The sequence below is a fragment of the Stenella coeruleoalba genome (genome assembly GCF_951394435.1).
Source record: "Stenella coeruleoalba genome assembly, chromosome: 13".
In the NCBI taxonomy this organism is placed as follows: Eukaryota; Metazoa; Chordata; class Mammalia; order Artiodactyla; family Delphinidae; genus Stenella; species Stenella coeruleoalba.
This window is the reverse complement of record NC_137159.1, coordinates 6403769-6415095: the sequence shown is the minus strand read 5'-3', so window position 1 is coordinate 6415095 and position 11327 is coordinate 6403769. Positions and strand designations below refer to the sequence as shown.

The 11327-nt window shown below is 47.2% G+C and overlaps 2 protein-coding genes across 4 annotated transcripts in view; one reads left to right on the top strand and one right to left on the bottom strand.

Annotated features, from left to right (window-relative positions):
* Positions 1 to 2161: 2161 nt before the first annotated feature.
* On the top strand, positions 2162 to 7393 carry RPL31 (ribosomal protein L31). The gene is made up of 5 exons (XM_079940676.1): positions 2162 to 2194; positions 2591 to 2697; positions 5783 to 5908; positions 6887 to 6999; positions 7323 to 7393. The coding sequence occupies exons 2-5, from the start codon at positions 2591 to 2593 to the stop codon at positions 7352 to 7354; spliced, it is 378 nt and encodes a 125-aa protein (XP_079796802.1). The 5' UTR covers positions 2162 to 2194; the 3' UTR covers positions 7355 to 7393.
* A 729-nt stretch (positions 7394 to 8122) lies between these two features.
* TBC1D8 (TBC1 domain family member 8) overlaps positions 8123 to 11327 on the bottom strand; it is a 121682-nt gene continuing 118477 nt past the window's right edge. For all 3 annotated transcript variants that reach the window (XM_079940673.1, XM_079940675.1, XM_079940674.1), the window contains 3 exons: positions 11074 to 11163; positions 10563 to 10660; positions 8123 to 9223 (listed from right to left, as the gene is read on the bottom strand). In XM_079940673.1, the coding sequence (XP_079796799.1) occupies positions 8762 to 9223; positions 10563 to 10660; positions 11074 to 11163 (650 nt within the window). In that variant the 3' untranslated portion in view covers positions 8123 to 8761. The remainder of the gene's footprint in view (positions 9224 to 10562; positions 10661 to 11073; positions 11164 to 11327) is intronic.

The window sequence follows — 11327 nt, the reverse complement described above, 5'->3', positions numbered from 1 at the left end:
AAAATTTTTGTTTATACAGGCAACACGGTGAACTGATCAACTATGAGATCATTCTAAGTCATGACATGTTGGACTCTTGCCAAAATTATCTGGTAAAATGTGGGTGTTGGGTAGGAAATTGCTTCAGTTTCTCTCTTCACTTTATGTGAAGCCTGAAGGTTTTAAAGTCATCCCTTAATAACCTAGACAAATAACTAATTTGGATCCTCCAGAGACATGACATATGTGGCTTTTTGGACACAGACGTATGAATTTCATACAATGCCTATGTGCGATCGTACAAACGACAGCATACTTCTGTATGCATAACGTGGTTGACGAAATAGCTGAAATATACAGCCTTATGGTATCTGTGAAGCAGCTTTATTTTTCCGGGTGAAAAAAGCTCATCAGAAAGAAAAAAAAATTTCCTTTAGGATTATTCCCTAACCAGCCAATGTCCAGTTATGGGAGAAGCAGGGTAACCCATCAGCACATTCACTGAAATAATACAGGCCTTAAAATATATACTCCAATATTGGGTTACCACTTTATACACACTTAAAAGGTCCTGAATTTAATTCAGTATGTGACTCAACTTCCTTTAAAACCATCTGCCCCTCCCGAAGTCCCCACCTCTTTCAGTGGAGCCACGACCCCACCCATCGACATAAACTGAAAAACTTTATCCTCCATGCTGGTAAATTCCTTTCTGTCAGAGGGGATTTTGTACGTGGAAAGATAGTCACCACTAACTGTAAGTCATTTAATGTCCAACTGACTAATCTTATACATTTATCGATTAGCATTCTTTTAACCATTAAATAGTCAACATTTCCCTTATTAATCACATGCTGCTTAAACAACAAATGAGTCAATATTTAGGAATTTACCCCCAAAATTTCCCCAATTATGAAAAGAGATTACAGATAACCCTTGTAAGAATTAAAATCTCAAGTCTGATACAGAAGCTTTCTTAAAAGTTCTAAAAGGATCCACAAAATATAACTATATATATATATATATATATCTTTACATCTAAACTGGTTGCAAAATGTGAATATCACAGATTCAACGCGTCTGTATTTTACAACATGCTCATTCTCACACCTTCTCAGCGCTCCAGTTTTAACATACCGTTCTAGGGTTTCAATAACTCACCCAGTAAAGTTTTTACACCTCCCTAGGTTTAAGGATCTTATCATGCCCTCGCCCCCTCCAAAAGAGAACGCAATTTCTGATCGGCAGACTGAAGGTCCAGAGTTGTGAACCCGTGGGTTTGGCCTGGGGACGCGGGACTTGGCTCTGTAGTCTGTCAACTCACACCCGACCTCCTGGCGTCAGGTTCCTCCCTTTTCATTCTCAAGGTACGTATCTTACATCAGGTGTTGGATAAAAGTGCTGCTTCTATTGCTATTATTGGGCCATTTTGTTGTGATAGAGCGAAAAACAGGTATTTCTTTAAGGTCATGAAATCATATTGATTTCTCCAATGTAATAGCTTGTATAGTATTTTACTCTCCCTTTCTAAGGTGATTTTGTCAACTACTAACAGTCTCCTAAATTGGCACTTCATATAGTCAGTTACAAACTGGCGATTTTGATTTCGAAACACTTCTTGTGCAGGCCTCTGCTCTACCCCCCTCCTCGCCCCTAGCCCAGGTCCCACTGCGGCTGATCGCGGCCCCCCACCCAACCCCGAGAGGCTCCCCGGTCCGGGCAGCGAGGACGCCCTTCTCGCGAGCCCGCTCTGCCCGACCGGAGCCCCTCCAGGGCGGCAGCCGCGTCAGTCATCTCCGGGCCTCCAGCCGGGAACACAGGGTCAGACACCGCTGGCCGAATCACTGAGCGAGTGGGAATAACAGAAGAGCGACTTTCCTCCCCGCCACGCCCTCCTCCACCTGGGGACCAAGGTCCGGTTTCCTCTCAAGAGTAAGACCGGAGGCGCAAGTCCCTCCCACACTCGTTCGCGCGCAGGAGGCGGGGTCGCGCGGCAGGAAGCAGGCGCAGAGAGCGCGACGCTCCAGGTCCCGCGCCCGAGGCCCTCTAGATTTTCCCTCCCGGCGCGCGCCGCTTACGTCACAGCCTCGCCTCTTCCCTCTTCTCACCCGCCCCCTCCACCCGCCTCCAGGTGACCCGGAAGTCGTATTTGCGACCCTGCTTTCCTTCTCCCACAATCCCTCCCGGCCTTCCTTTCTAACCCCGGACGAGCAAGGTGAGTATGTGCGCTCGGTGCCGGCTGCAGGAATCCGGCGGCATCCTCGCCCCGGATTGTGTCGACTAGGACAGCGGGCTCTCTCTTGACCCGGCACGGGGCCCCGCGTTCCGACGGCACGGGAATCTGCCCTGCATTTAAGGGCTCCCGGAGACTGGGAGAGAGAGTGGCCAACCTTAGGGGAACCCGGGCCGCAGGGGTTTCCGGGGCGGGGGCACCTAAGGGGCGCGGATGCTTGGGCTGCGCGGGGTGGCCGGCTTGGCTTTGTCCAGACCTGGGGCTTCAGGGGCCTCGCCGGACCCGCTCCGAGGGCGGCTGCGTGAGGCCGGGCCGGGAGGGAGGACTTGGCTTGGGTTTGTCCCACTCGCTCTGAGCCTCGTTGTTGCCTGGGCTTAGATGGCTCCCGCAAAGAAGGGCGGCGAGAAGAAGAAGGGCCGGTCCGCCATCAACGAGGTGGTGACCAGAGAATACACCATCAACATTCACAAGCGCATCCACGGAGTGTGAGTACCCCTGCGGTCGTCTATGCCTTGCTGATGGGGGCTCCCGAGATGGCGGTCTGGTTGTCCCTGGGGTCAGTCTAGTCGTCTGGATGCTGTGTGGTCTAGAAATTACGCATTTCTTCAAAAGCTCGTCTGTATTCCGTGGACCCTGTTTAAGGCTTACAGGGGTTAAAGCGTAATGCTCAGAGGTTAATACCTAGACAGATTAGGTTTCTGGGAGAGCCAACTTGGAGAAATACGGTAACGATAAAATCATTTCACTCTGTTTCGCAGTTACACCTTGGCAGGCCTGAAGGATGAAAGATGTGTATATGAGGGGAAGCAAGCTTTTTCGATGTGTCTAGGCCTTAGTAAAGGTAACCAGTTAGCTAAAGCTGTGCCCGGCCCAGAATACGAACACTCCGATGGGCTTCCTTTAGTTCGCTGACCTCCACAGTTGCGTAGTAACATCGGTAAAGCTGTAATGCCGCCAGTGCAGCTGCTGGAGGGACCGGAAAAGAGCGTATCGGTGGGGTTATAGGGCCGTGTTTGTGCCGGCGACACCTGGAGGTTGTGGATTAGTGAGGTGCAAGCATATTGGGAACGATTTGGAACGTGCTGGTTCTTGGTTTTCGTCCCTGGGGTTTGGTGGTTCTCTGTTCTCAAGCTTAGCGAGGCTTCCCGTTTTTTCTGCACATGGTGCTTACTAGTGATGATGGAGACCAAACCTCTTCTTGAATACTGTTACTTGGGGTATTTTTGATAGCATGTGTTGCACTGCAGAATACTGTATTCGGGCACCAGTCCGTGGAGCAGAATTGCCTGCGCTTGCTCGGGCAGTCTCGTATCTGGACAGCCCGTTTTGTGAGGGAGCTCAGTGTGCAGCAGCGTCCGCGTTGGGCCTGGCGTTTCCGGCCAGGCGTTGACCGTGTGCGAGCCAAGGAGTGTCGTGTACGTGGGGTCTCGAGGCTTTTGGGGCAAAAGTCCCGTGCCTTTTTTGTGCATAGATGCTGCTGGTAACCACGTTCTCTTCCCCTCACCCCTTAATTTGAGGGGCGTGCGTATATTCGTTTGGGGAGCATATTAGGCACTTACTGTGTCTTGGGCTCTGTGTATTCAACAGGGAACCAGAGAGCCTGCCTTCCTAGTTTACTTAGTAGGGGAAGTTAGACAAGCATCCAGATACAAAGCGGTGAAAAGTTGCAGGTGGAAAGTAAGTCACAAGGTGAAAGGGGTGGTGTTTTAAAGGCCACACAGTTAGCGGACATTAGAAGAGTGGGTGTGAGGCATTGTGGGTGGGCAGGTTTTTCAGGCATTCTGTGCTTTGTCATAAGAGCCCTAAGTGAAGACCTCACGGAACTAAAACCTTCGGTCATACTTGATGGACAGCAATTCATTCTTCGCTTTACTTCCAAAGATCCCACAGTGGTGGTTTTTGTGCTTCCGCAGCTGCTGCCCCTCCCCAGTCTAGTCTGTTGTTACTCACAGCCCGTCCTCTTAGCGTTGAGTCCAGGGCTCAGCCCCTCTCTACCTATGCTTGGTAACAGCGGCTAGCTTTAGGGTCTCGCGTATCCAGCTGCTGTTAACCTGTATACTTGGGTGTTTAAATGGGTATCTCAAAAATTTTACATGGCCCCACACCAAACTCCTAGCGTCCATCTCCACCCCCGACCTTCCCATTTCCCTGTGGCCTTCGCGGCAAGTGAGTGTGTCTTGGCTTGGCCTTCCCCAGGCTGATCGCACTGGTCCCACCAGTGTTCTCTTGATGGTTGCAGTCAGTGGCTCCAGCTCCTGGCTCCCTCTTCCAGCCCCAGACACCCGGGCTGTTCTCAAGGCCCCCATTGGCTTCCCATCTTAACTCAGATGAGAAGCCAAAGTTCTTGCTATGATTCCACATGGGTTGGCCACTTTCTTTCCTAATCAAAGCAGGCAAGTACCTGATTCAAGCTCACAGTTTGGGTTTAGTTTTACCTTTTTTCCCTGCCGTAATGCTTTTTCTATTAGGTAGATAAATAGTTGCCCTTATCATCTTTGCGTCTGGACTTCAGTGTCTCAGTGGCCATCTTACTTGAAACCTGCAGCCCCCTTCCTTCCCTAATGCTCCCTCTTTTCCCTGGTCTGTTTTTCTCTGTGGCGCTTGATACCATCTGACATACTCCATGTGTCAACTACGAAAGCTACGTGGGAAACAGGCTTTTGTCTGTTAAACCTACTGCTGTTATCTCTAGTGCCTTTTATTTCTAGGTGGTTAAATATTTAAGTGAACGAAGCGACCTTGCTTGATGGATTCAAGGAGGCTGGTGAGGGGTAGAGCAAAGGGAGCAAGGGGGACATGGTAATTGACATGGCTCCTGTGACAGTCACAGTCCTGGGGCGGGGGAGGACAGCCTTTAAGCTTCGGTCTCTGCCCCCCTTGGAATAACCTTTGCTTATCCAAATGCTTGACCATTTCAGCCGGTAGTAAGCTTTGGCTTTTTCACGTTTTGTATTTAACTGAAAGCATGAAATTCAAAGGAAGTTACGTATCCTCATCTAAACAACAGGTTAATGGTGCCTAACACATGCCGAGAGATCCGGAGCATTAACTGTTGCCCTCATCGTGTTTCTTGAGAGGGAATTGGTACATTTCAGGCCCCTGCTCTTTAAGCATAGACCAAGTTAATAATGAACCGTTAAATCCCATGTCTTAAGATGTGGCAAATAATTTAATAATATTGTGACCCGAGGACACGGTATTTACTTCTGTGTTCTTTATGTTCATGCGTATTCTAACATCATTCTTAGATTATACTCTCCCTGGCAGATGCTATTAGACCTTGGGGGTGTTTTTGTTTTATCAGGAAAGGGTTGGCCAGTGTGTATATTAGCATCTCTTAAGGGTCGTATACAGAGTCCTTGTTCTATGTGACTGAAAGTAGATTGTGTGTCTTCTGTGTCCCAAGTATTATAGTAGTTGCTGGGCATTACATAGTGGTGGAGAAAAGAATTGTTCCTGCCCTGTTCAAGGTTTAGTTTAGATTTGCTTTATGAAAATAGGACATGGTATAGCGTGTATTTCATTTAATTTTGTACTTAATTGATTTATTTACTTATGGTTGAATCTCAGGGGTTTCAAGAAGCGTGCCCCTCGGGCACTCAAAGAAATACGGAAATTTGCCATGAAGGAGATGGGAACCCCGGATGTACGCATTGACACCAGGCTCAACAAAGCTGTCTGGGCCAAAGGAATAAGGTACTCAAGTTGTCTGTGTTGTAAGATGAACCTTCACAATTCCACTAGCTAATGCACATGGAGGTATAAAGAAAATAACTGACTCAGAGAGTGGGGTAGTATCTGCAGGGAAGCCCTTTGACCTGAGACCCAAATGACGTAGGAGCCAGCAGTGTGAGGGTCAGGTAAGAGCATCACGCAAAGCGAGAACAAACTTCAGTGACTTGGGGACAGAGGTTGGTGAAGGTGGAGCAGGTTGTACGGCTTGAGAACAGTGGGGATGGAGAGTTAGGCAGGCGACAGATCTTGTAGGTGGTGGCACAGAGTTTGGATTTCTGTCTGGACGTATACTGGGAAGCCGCTGGAGCAGAGTTCCTGGGGGACGGGGGGTGTTTTGGTTGTCAGTAGTGGGGGGGTGGTCACGGGCCAAACATTGTACCGCGCACAAGGCAGGCCATCCAAATACACGCAAAAGCAAGTATCCAGCCCAAGTATCAGTAGTGCCGAGGTTAAGACCTGCTTATAAGCAGGGGGCTGGTTTTGCTGTGGAGGACGGTGGAAGTGGGACCGGCCACGGGGCGTGGAGCTGGCAGGGACTAGGTGATGTGTAAGATGAGTGGGGGGGGGGGGGGGGCGGGGGTGTCTTAACATTGGAGTCCCATGCGGTGACAGGGACCTGAGATTCAGCCCTGCAGGAGGCTGGCATTGGTGCCTGTGAGCTCCCTTGAGATAGGGGAGGAGTGGTATGGCATGAGCCGAGAGAAGTTTCAGGACACCTTCTGTCCTTGGATCAAGAAAAGGTGGGGATGCAGTCGCCTGCGATGCTGCTGAGAGGTTGGCCGAGCCCCGAGGAGGAGTTGTGTGGGAGGCGGGGAGCTGAACCTTCAACAGTTGCACGTGCTCGGTATAGCCTGCAGGGTCAGTGCTGCCCCAGCGTGGCAGTGGTGGCTGCCTACTGACACTAGTACGTCCTGACACCAGCGTTCTCTTATTTTTCAGGAATGTCCCATACCGTATCCGTGTGCGGTTGTCCAGAAAACGGAACGAAGATGAAGATTCACCAAACAAGCTCTATACGTTGGTTACCTATGTACCTGTCACCACTTTCAAAAGTAAGTTCTACTTCATCCCACAAAGCTGTTTAAGCCCTCAGCCTTTTTATAACCTGAATTCATTTGTTCAAATACTGTGCACCTATATCCCTGGCATCCTTCCAGTAGGGATATGTTACAGGCATAATCGGTAAACCTTTTTTAAATTGTGTCATGGTGTGGGAAAATGCAAAAGGATACAGAATAGGTCTGTTTTCTGGGTTGTGAAAGGGCACGTGGAATAGTAACATTTACCTAAACCCTTGAAGAAAAGGTTCTTGGGGTGTGAAAGTATGGGACGGGGTGTGTGGGTGTGGAAGGTGACGGGCTGTCTTCTTTTGCAGATCTACAGACAGTTAATGTGGATGAGAACTAACTGCTGATTATCCAATAAAGTTACAGAGCTGCCTTCGCATCTTGATTTTCCTTTTCTAGTTGCAGGTAAAATAGGCTTGTCTGTTTGAAAGCAGTTCCCAGTTACAGGAGCATTTGGAGAGTGTTTCCTAACTACTGTGCCTGGGCCCCTTCTCCCCATTCCCTGGAGTTTCTGAATATTTGCACAGGGCCTAGGCAGGTGTTCTAAGGTGCTTTTGAAATGCATCCCTGGCTTGGTAATGGCTGTTCAGGTGGTTGGGACATTGGGGGTATGATGTTAATGCTTTTACAGGTGTGTTTTGTGAATTCTAAGATAACATTTTTCCAGGCACTGGCATGTAGAACTTAATTGCCACTTTTAACATGCTAAAATGGTGCACTTTGGATATCTTAGATTTAATGAAGTATGTACAGTTCCTTTTTAGCTCACTTACTTGTGGTGGCGCCGTGAGGTGTTTTTAGTCCTGGTTTAAGTGGAGTTAAAAGCTCAGGGGTAACCTTTCTTAAAAGGTTGCTAAATTCAGCCTGAAAGCAGGGTGTTGCAGGGATCATATTTCATCAGTGCTTGTACCACTGATACGAATAAAATGCCAGAAAGAGGTCCCCTTTTGAAGCCCTGGTGATGACAGTAGTGGGGTTGGGGGCTACCTGCAGTGTAGTGTACTATCCGCCGGGAACATGGTGGGGCAGAGGAATCTCCAGGTTATCCATTCACTGGCACAGTCCAGACCTCAGACACTGAAATAAGTAAAGATATAAACAGACCAAGTCAATACAAAAATTTCTTATTAAAAAAACCTGGAGGCCAACGTTGAAAGCGTGGTTTGTACACATTTTTTGGAAGGACACAAAGTGAATACAACAAATATATTAAAATGGTTTCAATTACCAGCATTGAAACGAAATTAGTGCAAAAAAGCCAAATACAATTGCACAGATAGTGGCTCTTAAATCTTGAAAGTGAACTTGATTCTCAATCCCGCCCATGTGAAGTGAAGGATGAGTGCTTGGGCTTTTCTCCTCTCTGGGTTAGTATCATACATTTGACTTTCTTATATTCCATCTGAGAACAAAATACTAGCATCACAGCAGAAGTGCCCTTTACAGCAAATCTGGTAACAGTGAAGTTGCAAGTCATAGCATCAAGGGAACTGATGTGAGACACTCTCTAGCAATGACAGTGTCCAACTGAATTCTCTTAAAGGATAGACAGAAATGCTGGAGGGTTGCATCAGTTCCCCACCCCCACCCCCCCGCCACAGCTGTGGCTGTCAGGTTGCTTATCCAGATGCCCAGCTTGTAAAGTGTACTCACGATGAACTAGACAAACCTAGACTTATGGGCTGACAGCCCACAAACCTGGCCTGTGCTTTGGTATGGAGACTGGTCTCTGCCACCCGCTGTCCTGCTACGGGCTGCTCAGCTTGAGTTCAGGCTGTGACTGGCGGTTCATTTCACACGTTTTGAGGCTGTACTGATTGATCTTGGCATTTTCAAGTTTGGATTTAATGTCCAGTGGCTTTTCAAAAAAGTTGACTAGTGACTGTTCAGTCAGAAGTGAAGCTAAAATATGTTCAAGGGAGACAGTCCAGTCCCCTTGTGCGGCTTCAGGAAATGCCTGGGACTCTCGGGGGCTCTTCCCATTGTGGGTGTCGGCAAACACCGAGTCCTGCTCAGGAGAAGGAACCAGAGCCTGCGGCTCCTCCCCTGCTTCCTGGGAGCAGCTTCCAGAGCTGCTGCCCCGCTGCCCCACTTCCCCGATCTGCAGCAGCAAAGTGGTTACCGTGGCGATGGCTTGATACAAATCATTTTCTTCTGGATCTTCATGGAACATACTGTACAGTGTTTTACAGAACTGGATAAATTCTCTCTGGAATTGAGAAAAAACAAGTCTGCATGTAGTAGCGTAACAAGAATAGAAGCATGTCGTGGGCTTTTTTCAAACTTAATACCTAGTTCTTTGGAAAAAAACCACATGGTACTTTTTGAAGCAGAAAATAAGAGGTATTCTCTGCCCTTCCATCATACTGAAGACACACCGTTAATAGTCCAGGGGATTTCAGCACACATGTAGACTTGTGCTGTCTATACAGAAGTGTTAGACCCTTTAACCCAGCAAGACAACTAATGTATTCAAAAGCTGTGCACAGAGATTTGTTCATAAGGATGTTTAGGCTAGGGTTTATTATAGCAAAAGGTTGGAAACGGCCTGAATATTAAGACTGAATGAGATTATGATTTGGTAATCTGCTGGGAATGCCAAGCAGCAACTAAAGGCCATTAAATGAAGTAGAACAGTGATGCCTGATGCTTTGTCAAGCTACACACATACTCCTGCCCAAACAGAATCTTTATGTTGTGTTATAGAGGTACCGCAGGTGGAACTTAGCTGCCCAGTTACTCCAGGAATAGGAAAAAGGTTGAGCTACTAATTTAGTGTTTAATGACCTGGGAGAAACATCCATGATTGTTAACTGAGGTATGACTGACAACACTGAGATTTAACTGACTTTATATCCAAAGAGTAGAATATTTGAAAGCAACTCAACAGAGTTGAGCAACACTTCTTTGTTTTGTGGGAAAAAAACAAAACAAAATAACCCTGCTAAAGGGGTTTGAGTCCTATAATAAAGGGACGTTTTCAGCTTGAAGCCTTATCAGGACAGTATAATATGCAGTCAGTGATTTTCAGGAAACCAGAAAGAGTACACTATCACATGAAGAATGCTGATAACACGTCCCCCCAAATAGCTTCCATCGCTCTAGGGCATAAATCTGCATCACAACCTGGTAAATGAATTTGATATAAAAACTTCAGGGACTCCCCTGGCGGTCCAGTGCAGGAGGTCCCTGAAGAGACTCCACGCTCCCAATGCAGGGGGCCCAGGTTCGATCCCTGGTCAGGGAACCAGATTCCACGTGCAGCCAAATTTTTTTTTAGTTCTCTTATTAAAAATAAAAACTCTTCAAAGAATGAAGTGTGTGGCAGCCTCCTGAAGAGCTCTGGGTGTCTGGACAGCTGAATGGATCACAGTTTAAATGTTTCCCATTTAAACATCACAGTGTTCAGCTCCCAGAAGTTATAAGGTCTTTCTTTGATTATAGCTCTGGAGGTAACGGGGGAGGGGGTGCAGCTGAATTTAAAAGCCTACGTCTGAACCGGTCACTCGGCACAATGGTGAATCCTCTGCACAAAATACAGTCCATACCTGGCTCATTTTGGGCAACTCCTTCTCAGTTTTGTCTTTCTCTTTGGCTAAATCTTTAATCATCTGCTTCAGCTGTTTCTGATAATCAACTGTATCACCTTGAGACAAAGGAAACACAATATATACTTTAGTCTAAGTAAATTCCATGAAAGCAAAAGGAAACTAGGTAGAAAGGAATGGTGAGGGGATGAGGAATTCCACTAAGCAAATGCCGTATATACAAACTGAAAAGCAGAGACCAGAAGTCTTGTTTTACAGAAAGTGGCCACAAATAGATGATAGTAGCCGAGTTACCTCTTGCTACAAGAGGAGCCCTGAAAGATGAAGAGAATAAAGTGGTGGTGGCGTTGAAGGCAGTTTGGAAGGTTTCTGGCCTCTGAAAGCAGTGGTCTCAGTGTTAACTCCCAGGCAGGAGGGAATAGATTAGTCTGCCTCTAAGAATAGCCGTGAAATCCATTGCCCTTAACCATTGCAGTGGTGTGCCAGACAGAAGATAATGAAAAGTATGTACCATTGGACTTGCCAAAAACCAGGGGTCTTGACGTCGACAACAGAGGATTCTTCAATGGTGACTGGCTGTCTCGGTCATTTTCAGTGAGTGCTTTTTAAAAAAAAAATAAAAATTTTTAAAAATTGAGGAAATTGTGTCTTAACCAAAACTGACAGAGTAATTTAGCTTTTAAGGTAAGAAAACTAAAGGTGAAGCTAGGAGCCCCCAGCCTGATGGCCGCAGGGTCTTCCCAGGGTCTGTGAACCCTGTGTACT

Excerpts from the sequence above, each read along its gene's own strand:
- RPL31 (XM_079940676.1), top strand. The coding sequence starts at position 2,591 with ATGGCTCCCGCAAAGAAGGGCGGCGAGAAGAAGAAGGGCCGGTCCGCC. Across the intron at positions 2,698-5,782 it reads CACAAGCGCATCCACGGAGT|GGGTTTCAAGAAGCGTGCCC; the intron begins GTGAGTACCCCT and ends GTTGAATCTCAG. Across the intron at positions 5,909-6,886 it reads GTCTGGGCCAAAGGAATAAG|GAATGTCCCATACCGTATCC; the intron begins GTACTCAAGTTG and ends CTTATTTTTCAG.